The sequence below is a fragment of the Ursus americanus genome, chromosome 11, assembly GCF_024610735.1.
Source record: "Ursus americanus isolate L20-20 chromosome 11, mUrsAme1.1.p, whole genome shotgun sequence".
NCBI lineage: Eukaryota > Metazoa > Chordata > Mammalia > Carnivora > Ursidae > Ursus > Ursus americanus.
The window spans coordinates 60,870,763-60,897,020 of NC_142137.1; the positions used below are offsets into that span (position 1 = coordinate 60,870,763).

The following is a 26,258-nucleotide window of genomic DNA, read 5'->3' on the forward strand; positions in this document are numbered from 1 at the left end:
ACCAGAGGGAACTGTATCAAGCTTTCCTGGCAGAGAGTAACTTACATCCTGAGTTTTAGAAGAGAGCCATGTGAAGAGATGGTTTGAGGAAGCAAGAGATTGGATTTAGCAAGATGTACTCAGAAGGTTATGGCAATGATTCAGGTCAAAACCACACAAGTAACAGTAAGGAGAAAAGGGATGGAGAGAAGAGACATGAACTGAACTGATTTATTTTATGACCTGTGGAGAAGTTCTCATGGCTATTGTTTACTGGGCTCTATTGTCTCAATGGTTGTACCGTGGGGTTTTAATTTATAGAAGCAACTGAGAGAAGAGACAGACTTACGCCACTCAAGGGAGATGTTTTTCATTACTTACATTTGCCAAGAGGAGCAGCATGGCATGCCACCCAGGACCACACGGGGAAGCACCAGAGTCAGTTGGGAGGCAGAAAGGAGCAAGAGGAAAGCCTAGGCTGAGCCTTTATTGGGGTTTCCGTGGGGTTGCCCATCCAAGGCAGAACAGGCTAAACAGATTGGCTGGTCTGAATAAGGCCCTGGGGCATAGGGGCTGTGCCCAGCTGTCTGGTCCCTGGCCCTGGGATGAGTAGGGCAGGGAAGTATTGGTTTGGTGCAAAGGAGTTAGACAGAGGTAGTTCCGAGTGTGGGCTCTGGATCCCAGGGGAGATGTGAACGACTTGGGCTATTAGTTTGGCCCTGTAATGAATGGATGCCAAATAGACGAATACAGAGGCTAAGAAAACACAAGTCAGAAAACGCATCTATGTACCAGGACTCTTGGCTAAATGCTTTATGTTCTTTATCTCATTTAATCCCCTCAGCAATCTGCAGTAAGTGCTTAATCATCCCATTTTACACATGAAGCAACTGAGACCTAAGGCAGGTCAACAGTTCAACAATTTACGCAAGTTCACACGAGTAATAATGATTTTTCAAGCTGGATTCAGTCCTAGGCATTACCACCTCCAACCCCCTGCTACTAACGTCTGTGCCCTAGTGCACATGGCCTTCTCCACCTGGTTATCCTTCCTCACTCTGGGCTCAGGACCTGAGACAAGCCCTCCTGAAAACGGAGTGATGGAAACTCACAGAAGCTTCCCCAGAGCTCACTGGACCGAGGAACAGAGGTGAATTCACATGGTCCACGGTCTCTCCACAAGTCTTTCTCTTTCTACCTGCTTTGTCAGAATAGTGTGAAGACGGATACTGGCAGCCTTCCATTCAGCATGTTAAAATTAAATAAATAAAATGTGTGACTTAATCACCGTCTTCTCCATTCCTGGAAATTGCTTCTTGACTTTTGGCTTCTCTCTCTTTCTGATCATTCTAACTCTGGGAGTTGGAAGCTCTCATGTCAGCAAACAAAGCCCTTGGCAGATTTCTTCCTCCCGGGTGTCATTGGCCAATGATCCTAATTGCCTATGGAGTAATCCCCAAATTCCCTGGGATAGGCTATGGGGTCCTGCATCAGTAACTGCCCTGTTTGGTCACAGTCCAGCCCTGTTCCTTGGTTCACGCCAACCACTCCGCATGAGTTCTGTCTCTTTACAACCTCTGTGGCTTTGTTCTCTTATACTCGGGGCTGCCTTCTCACCCCCTCTTTCCATTCTCTTCACACATCACTTCCCTGAGGAGTCAGCTCAGGGCTCAGCCTCCGTGGGAAGATGTCTACAGCAAACGCAAATCATGCAAAAGCATCTAGGAAGCATCTACTTCACGCAGACTGTGGGGGCGGGGGGGTTACAGAGCATGAGCGGCCCAGGGCAGGAGTTCAGAAAGCTCATGACTAGTTTGAGAGGTGGGATAAAATGGAAGAAGATGCAAAGAACACATCAAGAAAATGGAGGGTTAGAAGTCATTCCCCACCAGACTGGCCCCTCTTTGTATGTGATTATGACTTTGCTCATCTTCCTCTTTCTCCCTGCTGCTGAGAGTTCGCCTGGGAGCTCAGGCTCTCGCAGCACTGTGAACCATCAGGGAGAGGCACCACAAGACCAGCTCTAAGAGACTTTGCTGGAGGAACATGGCGGAAATTCCTGTTTTCTTTCCACCATTAGTTCAGTTCTGTGGGGACAGTCCCTGTCCTCGTGTGCAGGGCTTTGCCCAGAGAGTTGTCAGAGACGAGGACTAGAAGTCTCAGTCCCAGACTGTCTGGTTCCAATGGTTCCAGTTTTACTACTTCCCAGTTGTATGACTATGCATGTTACTTAATCTCTCAATACCTCCCTTGTCTCAAGTAGGGACAATAGGGCTGATAGTAATCCTTAGCTTTTAGAGATGTGAGAATGAGGTGAGTTAAATTTTTTTTGAGAATCTTCAAAATGGCACCTGGCACATCCTGAGAAATCAGAAGTGTCAGCTCTCGTTATTAGCTGTTACTGTGTGGGCCTCATGACTTCTAGAGGCGGTCTTGTCAATTCCTAGTAACTGGACCTGCCTATCCTTAGACATCATTGCTTCCATCAATCTTCCTTGCTAGTAAATTTTTATAAAACCAAAGTTTAAAAACTTCAGCATAAACATTTCCTCTGGAATACTAGAGTTATTGGTATTTTATGATTTCTACATTGACATGTTAATAGCCAACAATGACTTTTAAAAGAATTAGGGAGACATGCAGCATCTGTTGGTCTCCATATTGGAGTTCCTGTTGTGTTTTTGTTTCCATGTGAACCTTATTTTTTCAAAAGTTTATAAGCCTTTTGCTCCATGGTGAGATTCGGCAACAAGTTTCCGCTCCAAAGAACAATATTTGTTCTACTTGAAAATTGATCCTGGTTTCCATTTTCATTACAAAGAAGTTGCTCAACGCTTTGTGCTTCTAGAACTTGAATTTAGCTTGATGTTTTTACATATGTAACTTTTCATATTTGACCATTTGGAGAAACTTCTCAAAAGCTGTAAATACAGCTCATTGTCCTTTTCTTTTTTCTTTTCTTTTCTTTTCTTTTCTTTTCTTTTCTTTTCTTTTCTTTTCTTTTCTTTTCTTTTTTCTTTTCTCCTTTGGTTTTTAGATGCCGAGTTGTCTTTAGTTGGTCTTTATTTGAGGTAAGGGTGTAACAAGTGTTAGGAATTTACTGGAAATATGTCTCTGTTCTACAGACTAGCATCCTAGGCTACAAAAAGTTCTTTCTTCTTTACAAAGAAAATTGCTGATTCCCCTTCCCTTGAAATTTTCAAGTACAGGGCAGTGGTTGAGAACATAACATTAGAGTAAGCAGATCTGGATGGAGCCCCGGCTTTGTGTTTACCAGTTGTGTATCTTAGGATGTGTTACATAGCTTGCACGAGCCTCGAATTGCCCATCTTTGAAATGGGAATAATCAAATTCTTATGAGGACTGAATGAAACAGTGCATTTCAAGTACTCACAACACTGCCTAAGAAACACTAGAGTGCAAATGTTCATTGCTGTTGTTTTGCCAAGATCTGACCCTCAGGTTTCTGTGACGAATTATATCTGGTTGTTGAAGCTTTCTTGAAACAAAATGTGCCCTCCTTGAATGAAGGAGGATTTTGTCTGAAAACGTCTGTATGATGACCAAGTTTACTTATCGTAGTCACAGTATTTAGGAAGAAACAAGAGAGAAAAACCATTAAAGTAATAATTCAAATTTAGAATTTTCGCCTTAAAAATGTGAAGTTATGATTTCTTGGCCACTTTCACAACCAGTCAGGTGAACTTGGGGTACTCTTTATATAACTTATGCGGAGAGTACAGGAAAGTGGTTATCAGCCTAAACTGGTGGCAAAAGCCCTGGCTCTCTATCAAGACTGTGATGAGGAAGAATTCAGATCACAGAGAATATTGTTGAGCACCTGCCCTCTGCAAATATTTTTTTGAAGCCCATATACCCTTTAAATTATTTCTTTGATGGTTTAAGTCGAATGTCTAAGAAGTCTGGCCGTGGAATTCAACCTAAAACCAAGAGACCCATGGTAGCACGGTGGGAGGGAGCAGCAGGGTGCCTCGTGACTGAGGTCTCGCCCCCCCACTCCCCAAAGTCACGAGCCACTTTAGGCCTGCAGGGATGGGAAGCTTCCAGCTCTGAAAGAAAATCTGCAGATTTTAATTTGAAATCTGAGGATGGCATTTGGACCCGTTCATCTTGCACTTCATCTAATGCTCTGAATCGCTAGTTACACGCGCACACGAACGCATGTACACTTCTCCTGTCTTTGGGGACACGTGAGTCTCAATGCAAACTGCACGAAAGGAATCTTAAGCCAATCAGGGTTTTAAATCTGATTCACTGAGTCATGAGCATAGTTTTATAAGCACTGTTTAAGTCCAGAGATAGAAAAATCTGTGCAGCAGAGAAAGGACTCAGGGTAAATATTTTAAAGGTATTCTTTGGATGCATGAGACTGAGTCCACTGATGGCGTGATGTGGTTTTAGAAATCAGTTTGAAAGCTTTTACATAGGTGGTTTTCTCCTTATGTGTTATCTATTAAATAGAAGACTTTGTTGTATTTCAAAGAATAAAGTTACTTTGTATTCTACTTCAACAAAGACCAAAAAAGTATGCTATGGTCCATGGAAAGTTCCTTGGTTACTTTTTATTCTACTTTAACAATGACCCAAAAAGTATGCTATGATCCATGGAAAGTTCCTTGATTTTGATTATATTGGTGGTTTTAATCTTCTGTGTGTATACATTTGTATGTGTATACACACACATGCACATATATGCTCACACACACACACACACACAAACACACAGTGTGCTACATTTTGCTGAAGATTGGTTGTAAACCGTATGTTGTGGGGCACCTGGGTGGCTCAGTCGGGTAAGTGTCTGACTCTTGACTTCAGCTCAGGTCATGATCTCAGGGTCCTGGGATCGAGCCCCAAGTCAGGCTCTGCACTAAGTGTGAAACCTGCTTAAAGTTCTCTCTCTCCCTCTCCCTCTACCCCCCACTCCCCGCTTTCTCTCTCTCTCTAAAGGAAAAGAAAATGTTACTATCAGAAGTACTTTTAAAAATAAAGATACTTTTAAGCATTTTAAAATTTCTCTGGGAGCAGAAATAGAATGCATCTGGTGATTTGATTCTGAAGAAGTAAGGACCATCACAAACATTGTAAATTCTTAAGCTTAAGAAAAATGAATAAAATAGTCAATTTCCAACTGCTTAGACCTACAGAGCCATTCAGCACACTGTAGGCAATGGACAGAGCACTGACCTTGGAGTCAGGCCTGCAGCTCTCTAGCTCTGTGCCTTGGGCAGGTTATTTGAGGGCACTCCCAGTGTCCTCAGAATCTTTGTGAGGTGGCCAAGCTTAGGGCACCAGCCCTGGAAAGAGAGAGTCCCAGGTGGGCAGGGGGAGAGGGGTGGGGAAAACTTCAGGACACTTAACTAGGGATGAGTAGGGATGCCTGGGGTAGGGAGACTACACCAGTGAGGTCCAGAGCAAGCTTCTCCTATTACAGAGCCTTGCCCAGGGCTGGCCCTAGAAGGAGTGGGGGTGGGGGGGTGGGGTCCTGCAGAAGTTCTGCTTGGTCATTTAGAATTCAGATGACCCCAGCGGGGGTCATCAACTCTGTGTGTACAATGGAGGGGAATTTGGCTCCTCCACCTAATGAAACATCTGTTTACTCTGGCTGGCCTTGCTGATGGGAGATGCACACAGACAACTCCCCACCGCGCGAAAGGAAAATGCTGTGTTTTGTTTCCTAATGCCAGAGCGGCTTTCTTAGGGTGAGTAATCAAAAAGGTTACCACGTCGTTACCTGCTTAGGAAAGTAATGCTGGCCCTTTTTGATCAACCTGGAGGATCTGCTTCCTATGAGCTTCTGGAGACATTGTGTTCTTCACGGGCTGCTGCTTTCTTAAAAAATATTTCAGCTAAAGACCAAATACTGGCAAATGCATCAAGCTAGGAGGCCCATTGTGAACTACCTCGCGGTACATCAATTTTGAAAGAAGTTGTTAGTTAAGGAAGATGCTGGCATATTAATGGTTTGTTATCCTAACCTGACTATATATTATGAAAATGAGACACATAGTAAAACTTTACCTATTCCAGCTAATTACAATATTCAATTTTAGTATATTCAAATGTATATAAATATAAATATATTTGAAAATACTAAAATTGAACATTGTTATATATATTTATATATATTTGAAAATACTAAAATATATATATGTATATATATATATTTCATATATATATGAAAACAAGAATGCTCAAGGAAGAATATTTGTGGAACCTTTAATGACTTGATAAGACTCATTTATAATGAATACAAGAATAGGGGCTTCTAAAGGTAACTTAGGGAAAGTAGCAAAATCCAAGTGCAATCTACATGCCATTCCAGGCCAGGCAATATATAGCAAGTTCTAAAGCTCCTCAGGATGTAATCATTTTATGAATTGTAAAGATTGTGAAGATTGTGTGTGAGTTTGGGTGGGGCTAGGAGCTGTGTGTAGTAACCCCCCTTATCCGTGCAGATACGTTACAAGACCCCAAGTGAATGCCTGAAACCCCAGATAGTCCTGAACCCTATATATAGGGTCCCATATGTACCTATGATAAAGTTTAATTTAAAAAATTAGGCACAGTAAGAGATTAAACACCAATAACTGATAATAAAATAGAACAGTTACAACAATATACTGTAATAAAAGCTCTGTGAAGGTCATTTAGAATTCACAATATCTTATTGTACTTTACTCACCTTTCTTCTTGTGATGATGTGAGATGATGAAATGCCCACGTGATGAGATGAAGTGAGGGGAATGACATAGGCTTCGTGACCTCATGCTAGGCTGCTATTGACCTTCTGACGCTGCATCAGAAGGAGGGTCACCTGCTTCTGGACCTCCATGGACCACGGGTAACTGAAACCACGGATAAGGGGGAACTACTGAGTATCAAATCTGGGATTCACCTCTCACATCACTAATACGTGTTCCCATCTACAGAGGATTTGAAAAACAAGTTAATTTGATTATAATTGTTAAGCTTAGTCTCGGGGGGAAAAATTTTTTTAAAGGTCTTTTTTTCAGGAAGAGTCTTATTTATGTAGTTTACCATTTATCTTCTTCTGGTGACTAGTGAAAAGGCAGATTTCAAAGGAACACCAGATGATTTGACATGGCTGACTGTGCTCATTGTCTTTACATCTCCTTTCTGTTTCTTTTTGTTTTTGTGTCCTTCACAACCAAAATGCGCCTGTCCTTCAAATGATAAGGTTCGAATGTACTTCATGGTCTGGATTGATCTCAGTGTCCTGGTTTTGTGTCTATGCTATGGTTACACAAGTGTTACCATTGGGGGAAACTGGGCGAGGGTACAGGAGACCTCCTTGTATAGTTCTTTGGTTTTTTGCAGCTTCTTACGGATTTATACTTATTTCCAAAAAAAAAAAAATTTAATGTAAGTGTTCTTGAGAACCCTTACCTGAAATCTCTAGCCTAGCAGGAATTCTGAAAAGATGCTTTAGTTCAGTAAGTGATGACCAAGTATTAAGTCCTGTGAGGTTTTGTGGGTGACAGATGGTTGCCTTGTAAATGTAGGCGCCCCATAAATGCTTCTTGAGTGTCATGCTCTTTAAATCCCCTTGCTTACGGGGAAGAGAGAGTTCTGATTGTGATGTCTGTCTGCTCACTCAGGTCAAGCCATTTCACCCCACCTGCTTACCCAAGCAAATGGGCGAACCCCTGGGCTCTCTTAAACCATGGAAGCAATGATCTTTAGAGCTGGCTGGCACTCTGGATGCACTTCCTACGTGCCAGGCTCGCTCATCCCTTACACTCATAAGGGGCTCAAGCCTCAGAGCACCCCTATGACAGCGCAAACACCAAGCAGTTTCAACTGTGGCAGATTTGAACAATAAGTAATGTCCCGACTTTCAAAATAGTTCACTGTACCAGGGATCCTAATGAGAGGCGAGGGATCCTCTTAGCTAAACAAATAAGCAAAAAATTTCCTTTTGAATTATAATGTAAACCAAAGAAAACTTTGAAACTGTCTCATCGTCCTTTTCTCCTGAGAATAAATACTGGCAGATTGTTCATGACCCCTGCTCCTCTTGCTAAAACTCCTGCTGTGTCCGGCATTAAAAGAGCCGCATTTTAGAGGGTAAGTTTTGGTAAATAGCTCAGAGTGAGAAGAATACTCTTGGCAGTAAGCGGGTCTGTGTTGTTTCAGATGGGGTATGTGCAGAGGTGGGTAGAGAGGGTCATAATAAAATACCAGCATTATAGTGAATCATGGTGTAATGATGCTGGAAAGTAGCTTCCAGATGTCTCAGCTGAACTGGGAGGAGGAGAGCATTCCACACCTGGGTCCGGGACTGCTCTAGCAGGCTGCCCAATCTCCCTCAGAATTCTCATTGTTACAGAGCAGCTGATACCCACCATTCATGGGGAAGATGCAAAGTGAGGAGAGCAGAAGTTTCATTCTGGCTCACACAGGGAAGTAAATCAGTCATTGGTTTTTAAACTGTGTTCCCAAGACCAGCAGCATCAACACCATGTGGGGACTTGTTAGGGATTCGTAGGCCCCACCCCAGACCCACAGATTCTAGGGGTAGGTCGCAGCAGTCTGTGTTCAGGAGCCTCCCAGGGTCTTTCTAATGCTAGCCACGCTGTGAGAGCCACTGGCCTCGCTGACCTTGGGTGATCTTCTTTCCAGGCTCTGGAATGTCTTCTTCTATAAAATGAAAGATTTGTAGTAACCATTTCTAAGGCCCCTCTCTGAACGTCCAGGGCACACATCCCAAGCTCTCGAATTCTATGAATCTGTGGCGTAAATATACACATCTGGCAGAATTGCATAGTGAGTAAGAGGACAGGCTCGGAAATCTGATGGCCTGGCTTCAAATTCCGGTGCCTCCACTTGGTAGCGTCGTACACGCAAGCAACCTACTGAAAGTTCCTGTTCAGTGAAATCTTCGATCATACAATTGAGATAATAGCACCTATGTCCTAAGGGGGTTGTGAGGAATTGACCCAAAGCATGTGGAACAGCACACTGCACAGGGAAGTAACTCACGCATAGGGTACTAGCAGACCTACCTCTTTCCCCCTAGAAAACTTTGGGACTTCGAGGATAGGAATCATAGCTTGTAAACTTTATTTCTTATATAGGAGCAACAGATATTTTTTATATGAGCTATATATTAAAAATGCTCTTAAAACACTTGGTAAAGAAATAAGATAATAAATTAAACCCATCAAAGATGTTTCAAGGCAGATGCTTAACCATCTGAGCCACCCAGGTGCCCCTAGATGGCCCCTGATTTTTAAGGAACCAAGATTGATTGAGATTCAGGTCCATGATCATACAGTAAGTTGTAGGTCCAAGATTTGAAACTGGTAGATTTCACTCCATAATTCACCCTTCAGCATCCCTAGTGTAGCCATTATACTTTTAAAATATAAGCTTAACTTTCAACAAATGAGACCCAGACGTCTTTTGCTACTTCACAAGCAAACCTGGACAGCACAGCGGTTCTCTAGAGCTCCGGTGTGTGGAGCACCTTCTGTAGGGCGCTGGCAACTTCTGACCATCCACCACGCTTCTCTCGTTTGTGCCTGCAAACATCAAAGGACCGCACTTAGACCTGCGTTTTGGTCTTCATCATTCTCCCTCTGTCTGTGTGGCCCTCAGATGAGAAAATGACTGGTGTCCTTGGAGAGTTACCACGCTAGCGGGGAGGGAAAGCCACACCCAGGGTTCCAGCCTTACAGGGGAGAAAATCATACTAACTCTCTCCTTACGGACCTCCTTCCCATGATTTTAAGATCAAAGCCAGTTAGGATACACAGATTATCTACTAATGGCTGTTAGGGTTTTTTTTCTTTTTTGTTTTAGAGAGAGAGAGAGAGAGCACACACATGGGGGTGGCAGGGGCAGAAAGAGAGAGATTCCCAAGCAGGCTCCACGTTCAGCATGGAGCCCGACACTGGGCTTGATCTCACAACCCTGAGATCGTGACCTGAGCTGAAATCAAGAGTCAGATGCTCAAATGACTGAGCCACCTAGGCGCCCCAATGGGGCTTTTAGATTTTGGCTCAATACCTAAAATATAATTTTATCCTGTCCATTAGAAAAGCCCCATTCCACCTGAAGGCTACTACTTCTTGTAATATTTTTTAATCTAGAAAATATTCCGCTCTTTGCTTAAATTTTACCTTAATTTGGAGTATTGTAACATTCTTACAGTACAGCTATTGCTCTCTATCTTGGCAATAGATAAAAATCACTTTAAGAAAAAAAAAATCCTGGTGCCCTGGGCTCACCCTCCAGAGGATGTCGTTTTTAAAATAGTGTTTGATTGTTGTTTAATATCATAGTTTTTGAAGATCTGCAGCATTTTCTGCAGCATTTTTACATAGTCGAATATACTTGGTGCCTTTTAATTTGCTTATATATTCTTATTCTTAACCATATAACTCAATTTGAAGTCTTTTTGGGTTGACTGACTTTGGAGAATCTTCACTGTAGTGATTTTTCATGAGTGATTTTCACAAGAGTGTAACAATAACCAAGGTTTATTTTCTATAGGCCCTTGAATTTCAGAGTCAAAAATATCCTCAACGGTTGGTGGCTCAACTCCATTTTTTTACCTTTTAGGATGTCAAAACTCAATCTTAGTTGATTCTTTGAGGAAAGGGAAGAGACAGCCAGGGTCCCAAGCATGAGCCTCTCGTATCCAACCAACCACCTCCACTCTGGCCCCTGCAGGCTGGTGTGACCGCAGCACAAGGGTACTCTTAACTTCACCTTTGCTTCACACCAAATCTTGATGTGCTCTCCTTCCAGTGGAATTGGACTGATCTCACTGGGTCTCAAGGGCCCCTCTTGTCCTTCTAGAACCAGCCCAAGTATGAAACTGATGTGGATTTTCCTACAAGGTACTTCACCTCTGACTCCAACCTGATTTCTGATGAGTTCTAGTCATAATCTTCTGTCCGCCTTTTGGGGAGCCTTCTTTTACTTGCTTGAGATGTCTATTTTATCATTGATCCCATAAGCTTTTCCTCTTTGGGGTGGTAGAATAGGGGAGGCTGAGGGAGGGGCTTGGGGGCTGGCGGCAGCCTTGAGCGACCCCCCTGACATAATGATTCTCACCCTTTACAATGACAACTATCACCCAGGGAGTTAGTGACTACTGCCCATTCCAGGTTCCCATCCCTAAAGATTCCTCTGTAGCATCAGGGGCCCAGCAATCTGGTTGCTTTTTGAAAACAGAGGCTGGCGGTGGTTGTATGAGTCTGCTCAGGCTGCATGCAGGGTACCCCAGACTGGGCGCCTTAAATAACAAGCATTTATTTTCTCCCAGTTCTTCCTTGGCAGGAAGTCCAAGGTCAGGGTGTCAGCCAGGTGGTTTCTGTGAGGCCTCTCTTCTTGGCTTGTAGATGGCTGCCTTCTCTCTGCATCCTCACATGGCCTTTGCTTTCGATGGGAGTGTAGACAGAAAGAGATCTCTGTTGTCTTTTCTCCTTCTTAAAAAGACCCCAGTTCTGGGGCACCTGGGTGGTTCAGTCCATTGAGCATCGGCCTTGGGATCAGGTCACGATCTCAGGGTCCTGGGATCAAGCCCAGTGTTGGGCTCCCTGCTCAGTGGGGAGTCTGCTTCTCCCTCTGCCTTTGCCCCTCCCTCTGCTCGTGCACTCTCTCTCACTCTCTCTCTCTCAAATAAATAAATAAAATCATAAAAAAAAAAAAAAACCCACTCCTATCAGATCAGGGCCCCACCTTATGACCTCATTTAACTTTACCTCCTTCAAGACCCTATCTCCAATTACTGTCATGTTGGGCTTCACCATATGAATTTGGGGGTGGGGAGCACACAATTCAGGCCTTATCAGTGACTTAGGAGGTGCTGTGCCACTCCTGAAAAAAATGTTGGGTTAGGGTTTGTACTCACAGTCACCAACTTCGTCAAGTATTTGGTTTACAACACCATTATGGTAACTGGTGTATTAAAATATCTAAATAGATTAAAATCTCTAAATGTCTACCAGAGAATGAAATGCAAAGTATATGTGGAAGGTAGGCCATTAGAACCGTCATTTTCATGAATTATAAATGGTTTAGCTCATCTTAGGCAGAACATTTTGTTTTTTTAATAAAACCGTGGAATGGGATTTATTGGCGCAGGAGAGGGAGAGAATCCCCTGCTCACTGACACTTTCTTGTCACACAGGCTTTCCAGAGAAGCACCCCAGAAAAAAAAGACATGAGTACAAGCCAGTCCTCATTTGGCCTGGATTGGGGGTTCTCAGGCCTTCCTCAGCTCTGGCCCTCACTGTGAATGTCTAGGCCCACCTGAGCCTGAACCCTGGGTGGGGTGGGGAGTGGGGGGGCATCGAGGAGGTAGCTGAAAACACGTGGCCTCATAAACACATTTCAAAATTGCGCAGAGAAATGTAAGCAAGTGAAGTAGTCTGAAGTTGGTTAAACTTGCTTGATCCATCTCCGTCTGGAGTGGCTTTTTCCCTCAGGGAAGCTTTTAGCTCTCTGCTTTTCAGCCACATCAGGATTAGGGGAAAGTAGTTGGTTTTGTTTTCCTATCCCCCTCACCCATTCCCCCTCCTGGTCCTCCTGAGGGAAGATATCACATATCAGAGACATTTCTTCTTCAGAAAGACTTGGGTATGCGCGCAAATCCTCACTGAGGCCTCTGTGTATTAAAATTTTTATCTCCAGGGTTCAGAGAGAAATAAACACCGGTATGGGGGGCAGGATGGGGTTTTTTCCCCTTTCTAGGAAAAATGCTGATGATTAATGCCTCTGGGTGTCTTCTTAAACGCTCAGTGTCAGAATGCACAAATGCTTTTCCACGTGAGGCGGACTGTTTATTTCTTGTTTTTTCTTGCCCGTAAACCCAGTCATACAGCCTTCGTTTGTTTTGATGGGACTGGGATCTCTGCTTCTAAGTCTTAACTTCTCCCCTATTATTTTTTTTCAAGTTACAACCAAACTAATGTTTTATGAAATGAGGCTGTGATATGTTAATTTGGACATTTATAGCTGATCTTGGCTTGTTCAGAAAAGTATCAACCAACAAGTCCCCTCTGCCATCCTTGTGGGAGGGTCTGTGGATGGCAGGGACCCCTGCGTGTTGCCAGCCAACTCAGTGGGTCATTCTTCTGGGGCTGTGGCTTTTGTCTTACTGTCACGGGGTTTTTAAATGTCAAAAACCCTGATAACAGTTATTTGGGTGTTTGGTTTGGCAGAATTACAATTAAATCGTTTCTTCTGTCGTAATTCCTTCCTAAAGACCCTGAACAAATTCTAAACTTTATTGATCTGTTGTAGGCTTGTGAAAGACCCAGAGGGATAAAGATTTTGATTAGTAGGAAGCGTGGAAAAACAGAAACAGGAGCTGAGAAGGTTAAGTGGTAAAGACCTGCAGTGAACATTCTCCCCACCGTCCCCTGAAAACATTTCCCCTCACTCCCTTCCCTAAATCTTTCCACGGTGATTTTTGGTCTTATAGCTCCTTTCTCCCCAGCCCCCCACCCCTAGCTTTTCTAGAACAACACACAAGTGATACTTTAAATTCTTTATGTTTCATTTTTATATGACTTACAAACTGTAGAGAAATACACTGTTCTCACCAGATTATTTCTCGTCGTCGGGTCATTCTAGGACTACTCACCTATTGTACAGGGCGGCGTCCACGTGTGTCCGTGTCTGGAAGCCAGAGTCAGATGGCTCCAGGCCCCAGGGCCAGGCAGGTCATGGAAAGGAGTGAAGGGAATGGGTGTAATACTGAAGGGGGTGGTGGGGACTGGGACAAACAGGAAGAGCGCACGGCCAGAGTAAGGGAAGCAAGCTCGGCTCCCCTGTTCCTGCTAAGCAGAAATGTCCAACCAGTGGTGACTGATGGTAATTGTCCCTTTATTTGGTATTCTTTCTCCCCAAGCAAAAAAAGTCTGGATTTTAATGGGAAATATCCTGATGTACAAAATTTGGTTCATCAGTTCAAAGAAATGTAAAGTCTTCAGGTCACACTCTGCCTGCTCAGGCTCAGATCATAACTCCTGGGGGAGTCTTCAGCTCATGCCAGGCCTCACCAGCCCTAGGGGTATGGGTTCAGTCACATTAAAAGACTAAAATTTGCCGCTACGGTGTCCCTTCCCACTGGCACAGGGACAAGACCTCACTCCTGTTCCTTCTACTCCCAGGCTGTGCCTCCCTGGCTCCCTGTTCCCCCTCCTTGCACTATCACTGGCCTTTGTCCAGGATGCCTACCCTCCCAGGGACCCCAGAACTCCGATATTTGAAGTCTCCAAGCTCCCCACAGGGGTTCACCTGGTTGACCACCCATCCCTCATCTCCAAGCTGCTGGTGCTCACCTCTCTCTCCTTATGGGGAAAGGGCTCCCTTCCTCTTATGTTGTCTTCACTTCAATAGAAGAAGCCCAGAGCTAGGTTGCCTGAGATGTTACAGCTGTCCTCTCCCTCCCTCCCTTCTCTCTTTCTCTCTCTTTTCTCTCCCTTTCTGTCCCCCTCTCTCCACCCAGTTTCCATGGAGGCTCAACCAGGACACCATTACAGTGAATTTGTTCTAATCACCATAATTGCCTGTATATAAAGTATATGAGCTCCTAGGATAATTTAGAACTAGCCATAACTTTTCATTATCTGTGTATTATAAGAGCATAATTTTTGCAGTGATACAGTTATATTGACTTTCATGTTACCACTATTCTGGGGGTATATTTGGGCTGGTACTTGGTTGGGATGCAACCCCAAATTATATACCTCTGTGGTAAAATGAGCTATTTCATAATCTACATCCTAACCTGGTTTCCAGAATGCAATTTTGCAGAAAGTAGAGATGATGTCAGTGAATAAGTGGAAAGCATGATCTTGATGCTAGACATTGGTCTACTGTCAGATGATGTTGTTAAAATTTTTTGTGGGGAAACTTTCTGTTGATAATAGTTGAGTTAAGGTATCCACACAGTTCTACCACATAAGGGATTACAGGTAATTTAAGGTAGTTTCCTTATACAAATTCCATATGCTCCTGGTTTTTGCATCAACTCATGGTTATCTGACTATAATAGTGGGACCACATTTAAGATCCTCAAGTCATATAAGAGCCTTGGGAAAGACTGTCGAAGGAGTTAAGAAGAGGGTCATCGTGTCAACATATCCCCCAAAACCATGGAATCTTAGGTTTATAGATTTTAAAAGCATTCTTAAATGTCATAGACTCCTAAGTTCTCATTTTACTAATCCAGAAGGAATTTGGAACCTAGAGAAGTTAGTGACTTGCCCCAGATGACACAATCGTCAGTAGAGCTAAGATACCACACATTTCAACTCTAGGTCTTGTGTCCCTTCCACACATCATTTCATGAGCAGTAAATGATGGTTGGGACTGAACAAAGTAAGTTCTGTTGGGTGGATGGCTTTTATAATTACATCACTAGGATGGTAACCAGCGGTCATTGTAAAAATCCAATTCCCCAGTTCTCTCAGAGCGGCTTCATCCTTTGGGGTCTGTCATTTTGTTATGTCCTAATTTACACAGACTCCTAAGCAGATGCCATGTCTGGAATCATACTGGCACTGGGAAGTGGTCCTTGGCTTTGGCTCTCATAGGAAAGGTGACCAGTTGGTCCTGGGACGTACTCAAGGCTCAAATGTACATGGTCAATCCATAAGTCCCCTGGAAGTAGTAAGACAAACCGAGTGGGGTGACTCCCCTCCCCCAGTCTGTCCTTTTGTGACCCTTCACCTTTTAGGGCTTCTCTGATGTTCACTTTAATCTGATTATACTTTGATGAAAATGCTGGGCAGGGAAACTTACATTGTGATGCGCTGTAACGACACCTTATAAGGGACCCTGTCCCAGTGACTGGGCAAGAAGAGAGTCATGGTTACTGCCTTAGCAGCTCTGCCCAGTGTCTGGAGGGGGCAGAAGAAAAGCCAAGAAGAGAGAGGCTGATCCATTAAGATTGGAGGATGGGGTCACCCCAGAGTAGAGAAGGAAGCTAGAAGATACTTTAATAAGGAGGCATTGTTACACTAAACATAGTTATGTAATGTAACAGTATATTTGCAAACAAGATTGGGGAAAAATCTAGGCTCAGTGATGGCCGTGGGCGAAATGCGAAATATACCAGCTGTCTGCACTCACAGGACGTAAAACCACCTGGACAGTCTCTTCTCTCTGCCTGGTTTCTGCAAGTTACTTCTCAGCCTTCAGATGTCAGTTCACACATCCTCCCCCCAACAAGGAAGCTTTCCCTGAGCACCCCAAACCAGCCTGGTCCCCCCTTTATATGTTTCCATAGCACCCCATGCCTTCCTTGTGTAGTATACATCTCACATAGAATTCAACACTTCCTCGTGTGATGGTCCAGTGTCTGTCTCCCTGGCCACACTCTGTGCCTTTTGGGGACAGGGTGTTGCTGCATCTAAAAGTATGACTTAAGAGGAGCAGGGAGACCATTTACTTTCCAGAGGAGTGGTGTCTTTTCAACATTTTTTATAGTAGTAAGTTGGTGTAAAAGTTAAAATCCTGTAAATACATTGGCGGAAGCCACAGGAAAGCAAGATCCTGAGACACGTGGAGAAGGTGGTCACAGGGGAGTGCCGCTTTTAAGCGTGCTTCCCACAGCACAAGGGGCAAACTCCCCACTTTCCACCCCACTGAACCCTGCCCCCAGGAATCACGTACGGTAGCTACTAGATAAATATTGGAATGAAGAGGCAAATATGTATGGGCGACCTGATAGCATCTCAAATAATCAATGAACTTCAAAATGGAAGTGAGGGGTGATTTGTCTTATGTTTTCCTGAAGTGGTCCTTGAAGAACTTCCGCTAAATGTGAGAAAATACTCTAAAGATTCGGACTGCCCAAAGTGTGATGGGCTGTCTAAGCAGGGATCAAATGGCAGGACCAAAGCAGAGACTGGGTGTCCTGTCTGGTGAGCTACTGTGAGGTGGTCATTTGAACACCAGATAAGGAATTAGATTAGAAAAACTCCCAAGTTTCTTTCCAATACTAATATCCTGCTGTCCCAGGATTAAAATCCATATATCCCCCACTCAAAAATAGATTCCGTAAGGGCAGGAATTGGTAGCTGTTCACTGGTGTACCTTTTGCGTGTCAGAGCGCCTGGCACAGAGCGGCTGCTCGATAAATATTGTTGAGGAAATGAGTTATGTCAATAGATAGCAAATTGAAAAATATGTTTCTGGCATAGAATAGGTTCTAATTAAATGTCTATTTTGTTAAGAGTCAGGCAGGCCATAAACCAAAAAAAAAAAGGCTAGAATTTGGCAGTATGCCCCCCAGTAAAAAGCTGTGGTCCACATTCTGACTAAGCATGTGAAGTCAAAGTGTTATCAGCTTTCAGACCAGAGATTCCGGGGTGAGTATAAAATTGTGTCAGCCAGGGACGTGACAAGAAACTGAATTAGTTCAGCTGGCTCAAATGGAGAATTTAATGAAGGGAACCAGCAAGGAGTGTGACCGCACTCAGGGACTGAAGCGATGGCAGGCAACCTTAACCACAGCTCTTGGGGACAACCCACAGGGACCCCCAAGGGATAAGGGGACCCAATGAGAACTGGAACTGTGGGTGTGGGGCTGCCTCAGATGCAGCCACTGCTAAGCACCAGGCCTCTTGTCAGCAGGAAGAAATGCCCCCTTTTCCATCTCCTCCTTCCTCATACTACTGGGGCTTCCCAATAGCCGAACCCAGCAGAAAGCCAAGCAGCAGAAAGCCAGGCATGCGGACCTGGGCAGAGCAGGGCAGAAAAAGATGGGGGGTGGGTGTCAGCCCAAGGGGAAAAACTATCACATAAATTAATTTTGTTCTTTTTATTTTATTTTATTTTATTTTATTTATTAGAGAGAGAGAGAGAGAATACACGAGGGGGGAGGGGCAGAGGGAGAAGCAGGACCCCCCCGCCCTGCAGGGAGCCTGATGCGGGGCTTGATCCCAGGACCCTGAGATCATGACCTGAGCAGAAGGCAGATGCTTCATAGACTGAGCCACCCAGGCGCCTCTGATTCTACTTTGATTACACCAATAATACATATTCATTAAAGAAAATGTGGAGACTAGATCACAGTGGGTAATGAGGGGTCTCCCCCATAATCCCACCTCTCAACTGTTAGTATATTTTGGCTTTTTCTCCTTTTTCTTTGTCCTTGTAGAGGATTCGAAATTTTCTATTCAGAATAAACCAAAGTAAATTGGGTTACACTTGTTCCTTGGCCTCGTTAAGATTAAACCTGCAGCCTAACAGAGAGCTCTGTTTCCCTTCCTTTGTTCTCTCAACATAAACAAGTTACTTCATGTATCTCTGTGGGAACTGGGAAGTAGGCAAGTGTTTAGACTCACAAAAACTTCCAGCAAATTTGGCTCTCAGCTTGGTTACCTTGTAATTAAATATAAGATGAAAGATGAACCCAGTGGGGCTCACTCTCCGAGACTAGAAGGGGAGTCTAAGCGAAGGCAGCCTCACATAGCTTGATTGTGCTGTCAACAAAAAGTTACTCTCCGCTTTTAATATCACTTGAAGGGCAGCTTGAATAGGAGGAAAGGCAGTTGAGGAAAATAGAGCAGATACATATGTATATAGTTCTTGTTACATCGGATTCATGACACTTGTCACACCTGTCACTCTCCGATGCTTATCCAGTCCTGCTAGGCAGGAACGTCCAGAAGGCAAAGCCAGTGTCCATTCATTCACTGAGCCCAGCACAGAGCCCAGCGTTGACTGGGTTCCCAGTTAGTGAGTGTGAGTGGTTGGTGCTGTTCAAGCAGAGAAAAGATGTGAAGGAAGAAGGGTCAGCAGGATGTTGCTATGTGAGCCGAAGCTCTAAAAGGCCAAGATCAGTACGCACGGTGACAGATGGGTGTTTACGACCATTGTAATAATATACATCTCACTCGGCAGTCCTCTTTGCCTTCTTGGTTTAAAAAAAAATTTTTTTAATCCTGGAAAGTAATAAATTATCTCAACTCCTTTAGAGAAAAATAAGTTCTGCTTTCCTGGAGAGGGATCTGTCCTTGACCTTTTAGAAATTTCGACGTGAAGGGGATGGGTCTCGTGACTTGGCCCAGGAGGCCACAGGAATAGCCCAACTGACCCCTCTCCAGTTTGAGAAATGAGGTAGCCTCCCCTGTAATAAATCCATTTGCTCTTAGAGGTTAAGCTGTCAGCCACTGTGACATTGAAGGTAGCCCTGGGATTGGGGGAAGGAGATAGATGGTGGCGACCCCAGAGGATGGCAGGAACCATGCGGAAAATTCAGCAGCAGGTCAGAAGAGATTCTGACTGCCCTGTGCAGCTGGGCCGTGACTCCCCTGCAAGCCCAGCGCTCACCCCTGCTGCTTTTGATCATCGTCTCTCTGAACCCACCAACACATCACTGAGTCTACAGGCGAGGGGTGCAGCTGGCGATACCTACCTGGCCGCGTCCTTCCCTCTCACTCCATTGCCTTGGAGCTGTGGGGGAAAGCCGGCCAAGAGGGTTTGTCTCTGTCCTCTGCCCGCAGGTGAAATGGTTTTGCAAGCTCACATAAAGGTTATGAACCTCCATGGTTGTTACTCTGAAACAAGAATCGATTTTTGCTTTAATTATTATTTTGGAAAATAGTACTTCAGGGTATCAATACAATATCCAAGCCCTTTCTACAAATTCAAGTACATTTTTTTGAAGAGTGTTTTCAGAAGGATAGAGTGTGTTGAATGCCTTTCGTTATGAATGGATTAGATGTGTGTTATCTCCTGGAGAAAAATGTGTCTGGAAACATACTGCATTCTTAGAGGGAGAATTAGTTCATTGTGCTTAGCACAGCGAGTCCTCCCATGGTGTCCTTAAAGATGGGACTGATCTAGGATCGAAAGCAAGAGACGATTTGTAACATATTGCTTGCTTGATATCTAGAAATTGTTCAGTTCAGAAATAGCTAAGACTTGATTTCATCGTCTCTGGACAATAAAGACCGAAATATCCTAATAAAAAAACAGAGTGAAAAACAGAGCTAATGATTGTCATAGAGTCAGAGAAATGAGCCCACAGAGGAGTTCCTGAAACAGAATTTTAGAATCCCGGAGTATGAGCCCTTCCTGGCGATCTCCGCTAGCTTTCACGGCCGACTAACATATGATCGAGGAGTTAAAGCATGACTTGATTGCAAGGTAAGGGTTCACTGTCAGAAAGTGTTGTGAATAACGGGCTTTGTGTGTTTGTTTCCTAAAATTCTTATGACCATGACTCGACACTGACATTTTAGTGCAGTAGGGGGTGAGGAATTATTTTTTCAGTTGGATGATTTGAGTCCTAGAAACCATTTATTATTTATAGCTTGGTTTCTATGATTAGATTCAATACTTCAGGGCTAACAAAAAAAAATAATAATAATACTTTCATATAATTTCACCTATACGTGAGTGCTTTTGTCTGCCTCAGATCTATATCTTTTGTTGAGAGTAAACACTTTTTAAATTTGCAAAGACAAACTCACTTACCATTAAGATTATTTCACTCTGAGGGGCGCCTGGGTGGCTCAGTCGTTGCGCCTCTGCCTTCAGCCTAGGGTGTGATCCCAGGGTCCTGGGATCGAGCCCCGCATCGGGCTCCTTGCTCTGCTGGGAGCCTGCTTCTTCCTCTCCCACTCCCCCTGCTTGTGTTTCCTCTGTTGCTGGCTGTCTTTCTCTCTGTCATATAAATAAATAAAATCTTGGGGAAAAAAAAGATTATTTCACTTTGAGAAGAGTCTTTTAGAAAGGAAAAAGCCAGATTAGCTTTGTTTGTTTGACAAAGTATATAGTTTGGTTTGTGTAAGACTGGCGAGGCAGAATTTATGGTTAGTGACATTTTCTGGGTTTAGCGTAGGCTGTCTGGAAGAGCGTATATGGATTTTTAATAAACACCCGTGATGCAGAAGGGTGTTAGTACATTATATCTCACTTTCAGGAGGAAGGTCAGCGTGTCCTAAGGGACATCAGTGAAGCCGTGTGGCACCTTGTGGCAGGTAACTGGCTTTACTGTTTGTCATATTTATTCTGTGGCATGCACTTAGAAAGAGGTAATCTTGTGCCTTTTTCTTTCAAAGAAAAGAGTTCTCATAGACTAAAAATATCAAGAACGTCTTGTCAATGGCCTGTGCTTTAGAAAGCGGTTGGTTTTACCCTTTGTTTTGGGAAATGTGTTAACAGTGGCAATATCTCAAATCGCAAGATAACCAGGCTGCCCCCTCCAGTATGTCAGTTGCTCTGTTCATGTATAAAATATTAGTTGTGTTTTGAAGCAAAGCCCCTTGTAACTTCTAGTACCCTTGTGTCTGAAAATGCAAGATGATTTTCTAAATCTGCCTTAACCGGTATTGATTATATAGAGCAAATCTTCCCTGAATTAAAAAAAAAAAAAAACCAGGGTGCGTGCCTTTGTCTTTCTTCCTATCTCCAGGACATTCCTTCACCCTTTGTTGCCCAGCTTCCTGGCGTGTTTGTTGCCTGGCTGCAGAGACAACAGAGTATCCCAATTAGGTCAGACCTCGTTAAGCCCCTAGAACTGCATGCTCTCTCTGCTTCCCCCCTCAGCCTCCCCAGCCCTCCCCACAATCCCATTCTGGCCTCCTTCCGAAAAGGCCCATACAGTTCCTTGGAAGCATGCGGCGGCCCAGGCTAACTCACGCCACTGTGGCAGTGATTCCCTAACCCTTCCCAAGGGGGATGAGCACGTTAACTGACAACTTTTACTTTAAACCAAAAGGAGCTCTTTCTCAGAGTAGAAGCATGGGCCCTATGGCAGATTTCTGGGAAAGGATGTTTTTACATAGTGGGGCTTTCTGGTCCTCTTCCAATTAGGCCACGGGGCTGGACTGCACTTGGCTGGCTGGCCGGGTTGTGCCTGCTGGCTGTAGATCTGTCCTGTGGGTGCTGTTCTTCTACCCCTGGCCCCCCACCCCTGGCGGGGATCCTGGGAATGGTTCCTGCACTTCCCGATTGTGTAACTAGTGCTGCAAGCCAGTGAACAGGAGCCACTTTCCAGTAAGAATATCTTTTTCACCCGACAAGGCATCAGTGTGCAGTTTATCTGCGGCCAGTCGCACTATCGTTTACAACGAGATTTTGCTGAGCAAACACAGTCTTTTTACCTGCTGGTAATATTGGCAAATCAATCATACAGGAGAAGCTGCAAGGATGCTAGTGTTGGTGCCTTTTGCGTGTCTTAGGACTTACTTTGCGCCAGCGGGGCACCTACAAGAACTGGTACCAGCTGGTGTGATCGAGGTGTGGGATCAGAGATGGGAAGGAGTGGAAAGTGAAACCCTGGCAGAGTAAGGTAGAGCAGAGAAAGGCCTTAAGAAAACACTGGGGCCCAGAAGGCTCCTCTGCTCTCAGGTGTGAAAGAACCTTGAACGTTGCTCAAGAAATGTTCTTTTCCCTTCCATTTTCTCTTCCTCTCTGCTCTTAGGTCTCTGTATTGTCTCTCCCTAGATCTTATGCTCTGTTCATTTGTTAATTCATTTAGCAAATATGTGGTACTAGGAAAAATAGAAAGGTTAAAAAGAGCATGTGTACACGCGCACGTGTGTGTGTGTGTGTGTGTGTGTGTGTGTGTGTGTGTGTTTCCTGCTCTGAAAAAGCTAGATTTTTTTAAAGGAAGATTTCAAGAGACTAGATTCAAAATCCTATGAACCACCCATGTGTGCAGGTGTGATAGAGAGTGGTTCCAGTTACTTGTGAGTAATATGAAAGGTATTTCCTTACTTAAGTTGATGATTTTGCTAAAACAGGAAACACAGGTGAAGTGACAAATAACTGACCTGTGGGACCAAATACGCCCTGTGCTGTCCCCACAAAGCCGTCCTTCAAGTCAGGTCACTTGTCTATCCAATGGAGACGTTTACAGACTGCCCAGCACCTGTGCTGGATACAGCCTTGCTGTTTTGTTCGCTTATAATGTACACAGCATCTCTCAGAAATGGCTTTTAAAAAATGTTTCTTGGCTGAGCACCTGGGTGGCTCAGTCGGTTAAGCAACTGCCTTCAGCTCAGGTCATGATTCCTGGGTCCTGGGATCTGGGATCGAGCCCCACATCAGGCTCCTTGCTCAGCAGGGAGTCTGCTTCTCCCTCTCCCTCTGCCCCTCCCCCACACTTGTTTTCTCTCTCTCTCTCTCTCTCTCTCTCCCTCTCTCCCTCCCTCCCTCCCTCCCTCTCGTGTGCATACATACACGCACAAAAATAAATTTAAAAAATCTTTTTAAAAAAATAAAAAATATTTCTTGGCCAAAAAAAAAAAAAATCCAAGTACAATAATATCTCAGTGGAAAATGGAAAATAAAAGTAGTAACTTGGGATCCGAAGACGTGGACCCAAAACAAATGAGTCAAGCAATGCCAGGAGCCTCCGTGTATTCTACCTCGTCTAAGAATTTCGCTCTTGGTATCGTCCACATGAAGATCAAATCTATGGTAGAGGAAGGCTCCCTGCTCCCCAGGCTGCCAATCCAGGGGAGAAGCGAGACAATTAAGCAATAATTAAATACGAGACCGTGTGATTCTCTAAGTGTAATAAAGAGCGATTTAACAAATGGAAGGCACAGGGGACTGGAGTTGCTGTGAAAGATTTGGTGGAGCTGTTAAGAGTTGAGCTGACTCTTGGCTAAGCAAAAACAGAGGTCTTGGGCATGAGTCTAGGGGACGTCATCTGGGGGGCAAGAGAGAACACTGTGGAGGTCAGTATTGGAGGATGAAGGGAGTCCCCACAGCCCGGGGAGGACCCTTCCTCACAAACTGCCTTTTCAGCATCTGTGATTTAGTGATTTCCATCAAACTGGTGAATTCTGTGAGAGAGAAACCATTCCAAAAGTTGTCTTCTGAACTGACTGATCAATTCCCATCAAAATGGCTTACTTAAGTGGCTTCGCATATGTTCAGCCTTATTCGAGAGGAAATAGGCATTAAAGCAAATTATCCTATTATGTTGTTAGTTTAAAATCACTTAATAGGTATGATAGAAATAGCTGTATTAAAGATGATCAGCTAATGTTATTTTCCATAACCACAAACGAATGCTTTAAATGAAACTTCTGTTAAAAGGATTTTGATCCTTTGAAAGAGTTTAGGTTTCTGTGTCCATATGTGGGCGTAATCCATAATTTGAGTTTTAACTCCATGATGGAGTCATTTCAGTTTTTAGTAACATTTTGTACTTTTGAAGACCCTCCATCTAAAAAACTCATTATCTTTTTCAAGTATGAACATTTTGAGTCTTTCTATAAAAATACATAGAGCATTTTAAGAAGGACAGGTGGCCTGAAGGAAATCGAAATCCAAGATAATTTGAAGATCTCTTGTACTAAAGTGTTGGAGTTCGATCATTCTGTCTTTCCTACCTCGTATTTATGAATTATAAGATCACAGAATTTGACCGTTTTTCTAAAAAGTGCCTATGAGCTTCCATCTTAGGTGTTTTTCTTCAGATGAATTTTTAAACTCTGTTTTTTAAAAAAATCAAGCTTAAATATATTCATGTTTAACTTTCCCTACTTGAAACTGTATTAAATGTCTCGTTAAAGGAAACAAAGTGCCCAAACTTCCTCCGACTATGTAATTCACTGCCACCCGCAAACTTCACTTTAAAACTGAAGTTGGAGATGTGTCCACTTACTCTGGAACGCGCTTACAATTCCGGAAGTGAACTTGAAAATATCAGCACTCCAGAGATGTGTATTCTTTTGTGGAATTTCATGAGAGCGGTGGCCAGAGCCAGGAAGGTAAAGCCCAAGCAGCTCTGGGCGAGTGTGGGTTGTATTTGATGTTCACAAAAGAATGGCAGGCGCGGGGCGTTGCTTAGCGAAGTGTGCATTTTCAAGTTACCCACAGTGGTGTCTATTGTCCTGCTTCTCAATTGAATGATGTCATGTTTCATTTAAGGCTCTGGGTGATGCTGAAGTCTGTGGTCTGCACACTAGGGGGGAAAAGGCAGTGAGAAAGTTGCAAATCAGGTTTTTGTAAAGCCTTTGTGTGTTGGGTTTTGAGAGATAAAAGCTGACTCATGCAATATTTCTACGGAAGGAGCTGCACGGACTAGTAAAGCCTTCTTGTTTTACCTGACTGAGCTGCCGGTGAGGTCACCGCATCAGCTGAAGGTGGACGATGTGGCTTAGCCCGGGAAGAGCACAGGTAGGTGTCCACGTGAATGTGCCCAAAGCACCGATGCTCAGTGCTCGGGCGGGGACAAGCTCATGCCTTCCCTCTTGGAGCAGCCGGGACGGTCCACCGTGGGGCGAACCGGTTGCAGGGGCTTTTCTTCACAAGGCAGTGCGGGGGGCGGGAGAGGGGGGACAGCAGCTCGCTGGGATAGGTTACAACAGTTCTGTTACAAATGCGATGTATGGAAACAAGTTATCCAACAATGGAATTAGTCCGGAAGGTGATTTCTTTTTCCCTCCATCTGAACTGGTGTCTGAAATGGTTTTTTGCCTTGTTTGATTTGGTTTTCTGATCTTTCCTTAAAGTTAGTTGAAATATCTAGAGAGCTGACGTCTGTGATTCTAGGGAGAAAACAAAAATCCCAGGTTGTTGTGCATCGAATGCCCAGTATTTTAATATGCTTTCTTTCTGAGGTTCACTGCAGGCTGAGCAGGGGGTGGAGGGACGGAGGGGGGCGTGTGGAATAAACGTTTGCAAATTTTGCCCTTAGCAACTGTACTGGTGTAATTTAGTCTGAGTCTAGTGGGAACAAAAGTTGACGAAGTAAATGCAATTTCCATTTTGAGTATTTGTTGGTAAGAAATACTTCTGTTAGGAGGAATAATCGGGGCGAAGGAGGCATGCATTGTATTCAACACTGGTGCACATTGGAACCTGATTTTATTTTGTTTTATTATTTTAATGTAGTGATAGTTATATATTTCAAAGAAGATATATGGCATTCTTTTCCTTAAAATTATATTGAACATAAAAATCAATTATTTTACTGTAAAATGCTTAAGTATTTGATACAAACTGAGGTTGTGGTTTTAATTTCTTTAGATAACTTTTTACAGAGTATAAAAGCAATATACACGTGGAGGAAAGTGATATTTACAGATAAATATCAAAGGGAAAAAAATCATCCATGCTCCTGGTTGGTAAAACCAGTACTAATATTTTATTATTCCTTTCCATCTTTTTCTAATGTGGATAATAAGTAAGTGGCATTTTAAATTCAAAATTGGGATCCCATTGTACATATAAGCCATCCATTTCACCAAACTGCACATTATGACCATTTTCTACACCCTTCAGAATTTGAAAGG

At 43.7% G+C, this 26,258-nt stretch overlaps 1 protein-coding gene across 2 annotated transcripts in view; it reads left to right on the top strand.

Annotated features, from left to right (window-relative positions):
• PLEKHG1 (pleckstrin homology and RhoGEF domain containing G1) overlaps positions 1 to 26,258 on the top strand; it is a 218,388-nt gene that overhangs the window by 96,233 nt on the left and 95,897 nt on the right. Inside the window, exon 4 of one of the 2 annotated variants that reach the window (XM_087865582.1) lies at positions 9,445 to 9,464. The exons of the other annotated variant lie outside the window; for it this stretch is intronic. Within the exon in view, the coding sequence (XP_087721708.1) occupies positions 9,445 to 9,464 (20 nt within the window). The remainder of the gene's footprint in view (positions 1 to 9,444; positions 9,465 to 26,258) is intronic. 2 annotated transcript variants of the gene reach the window in all.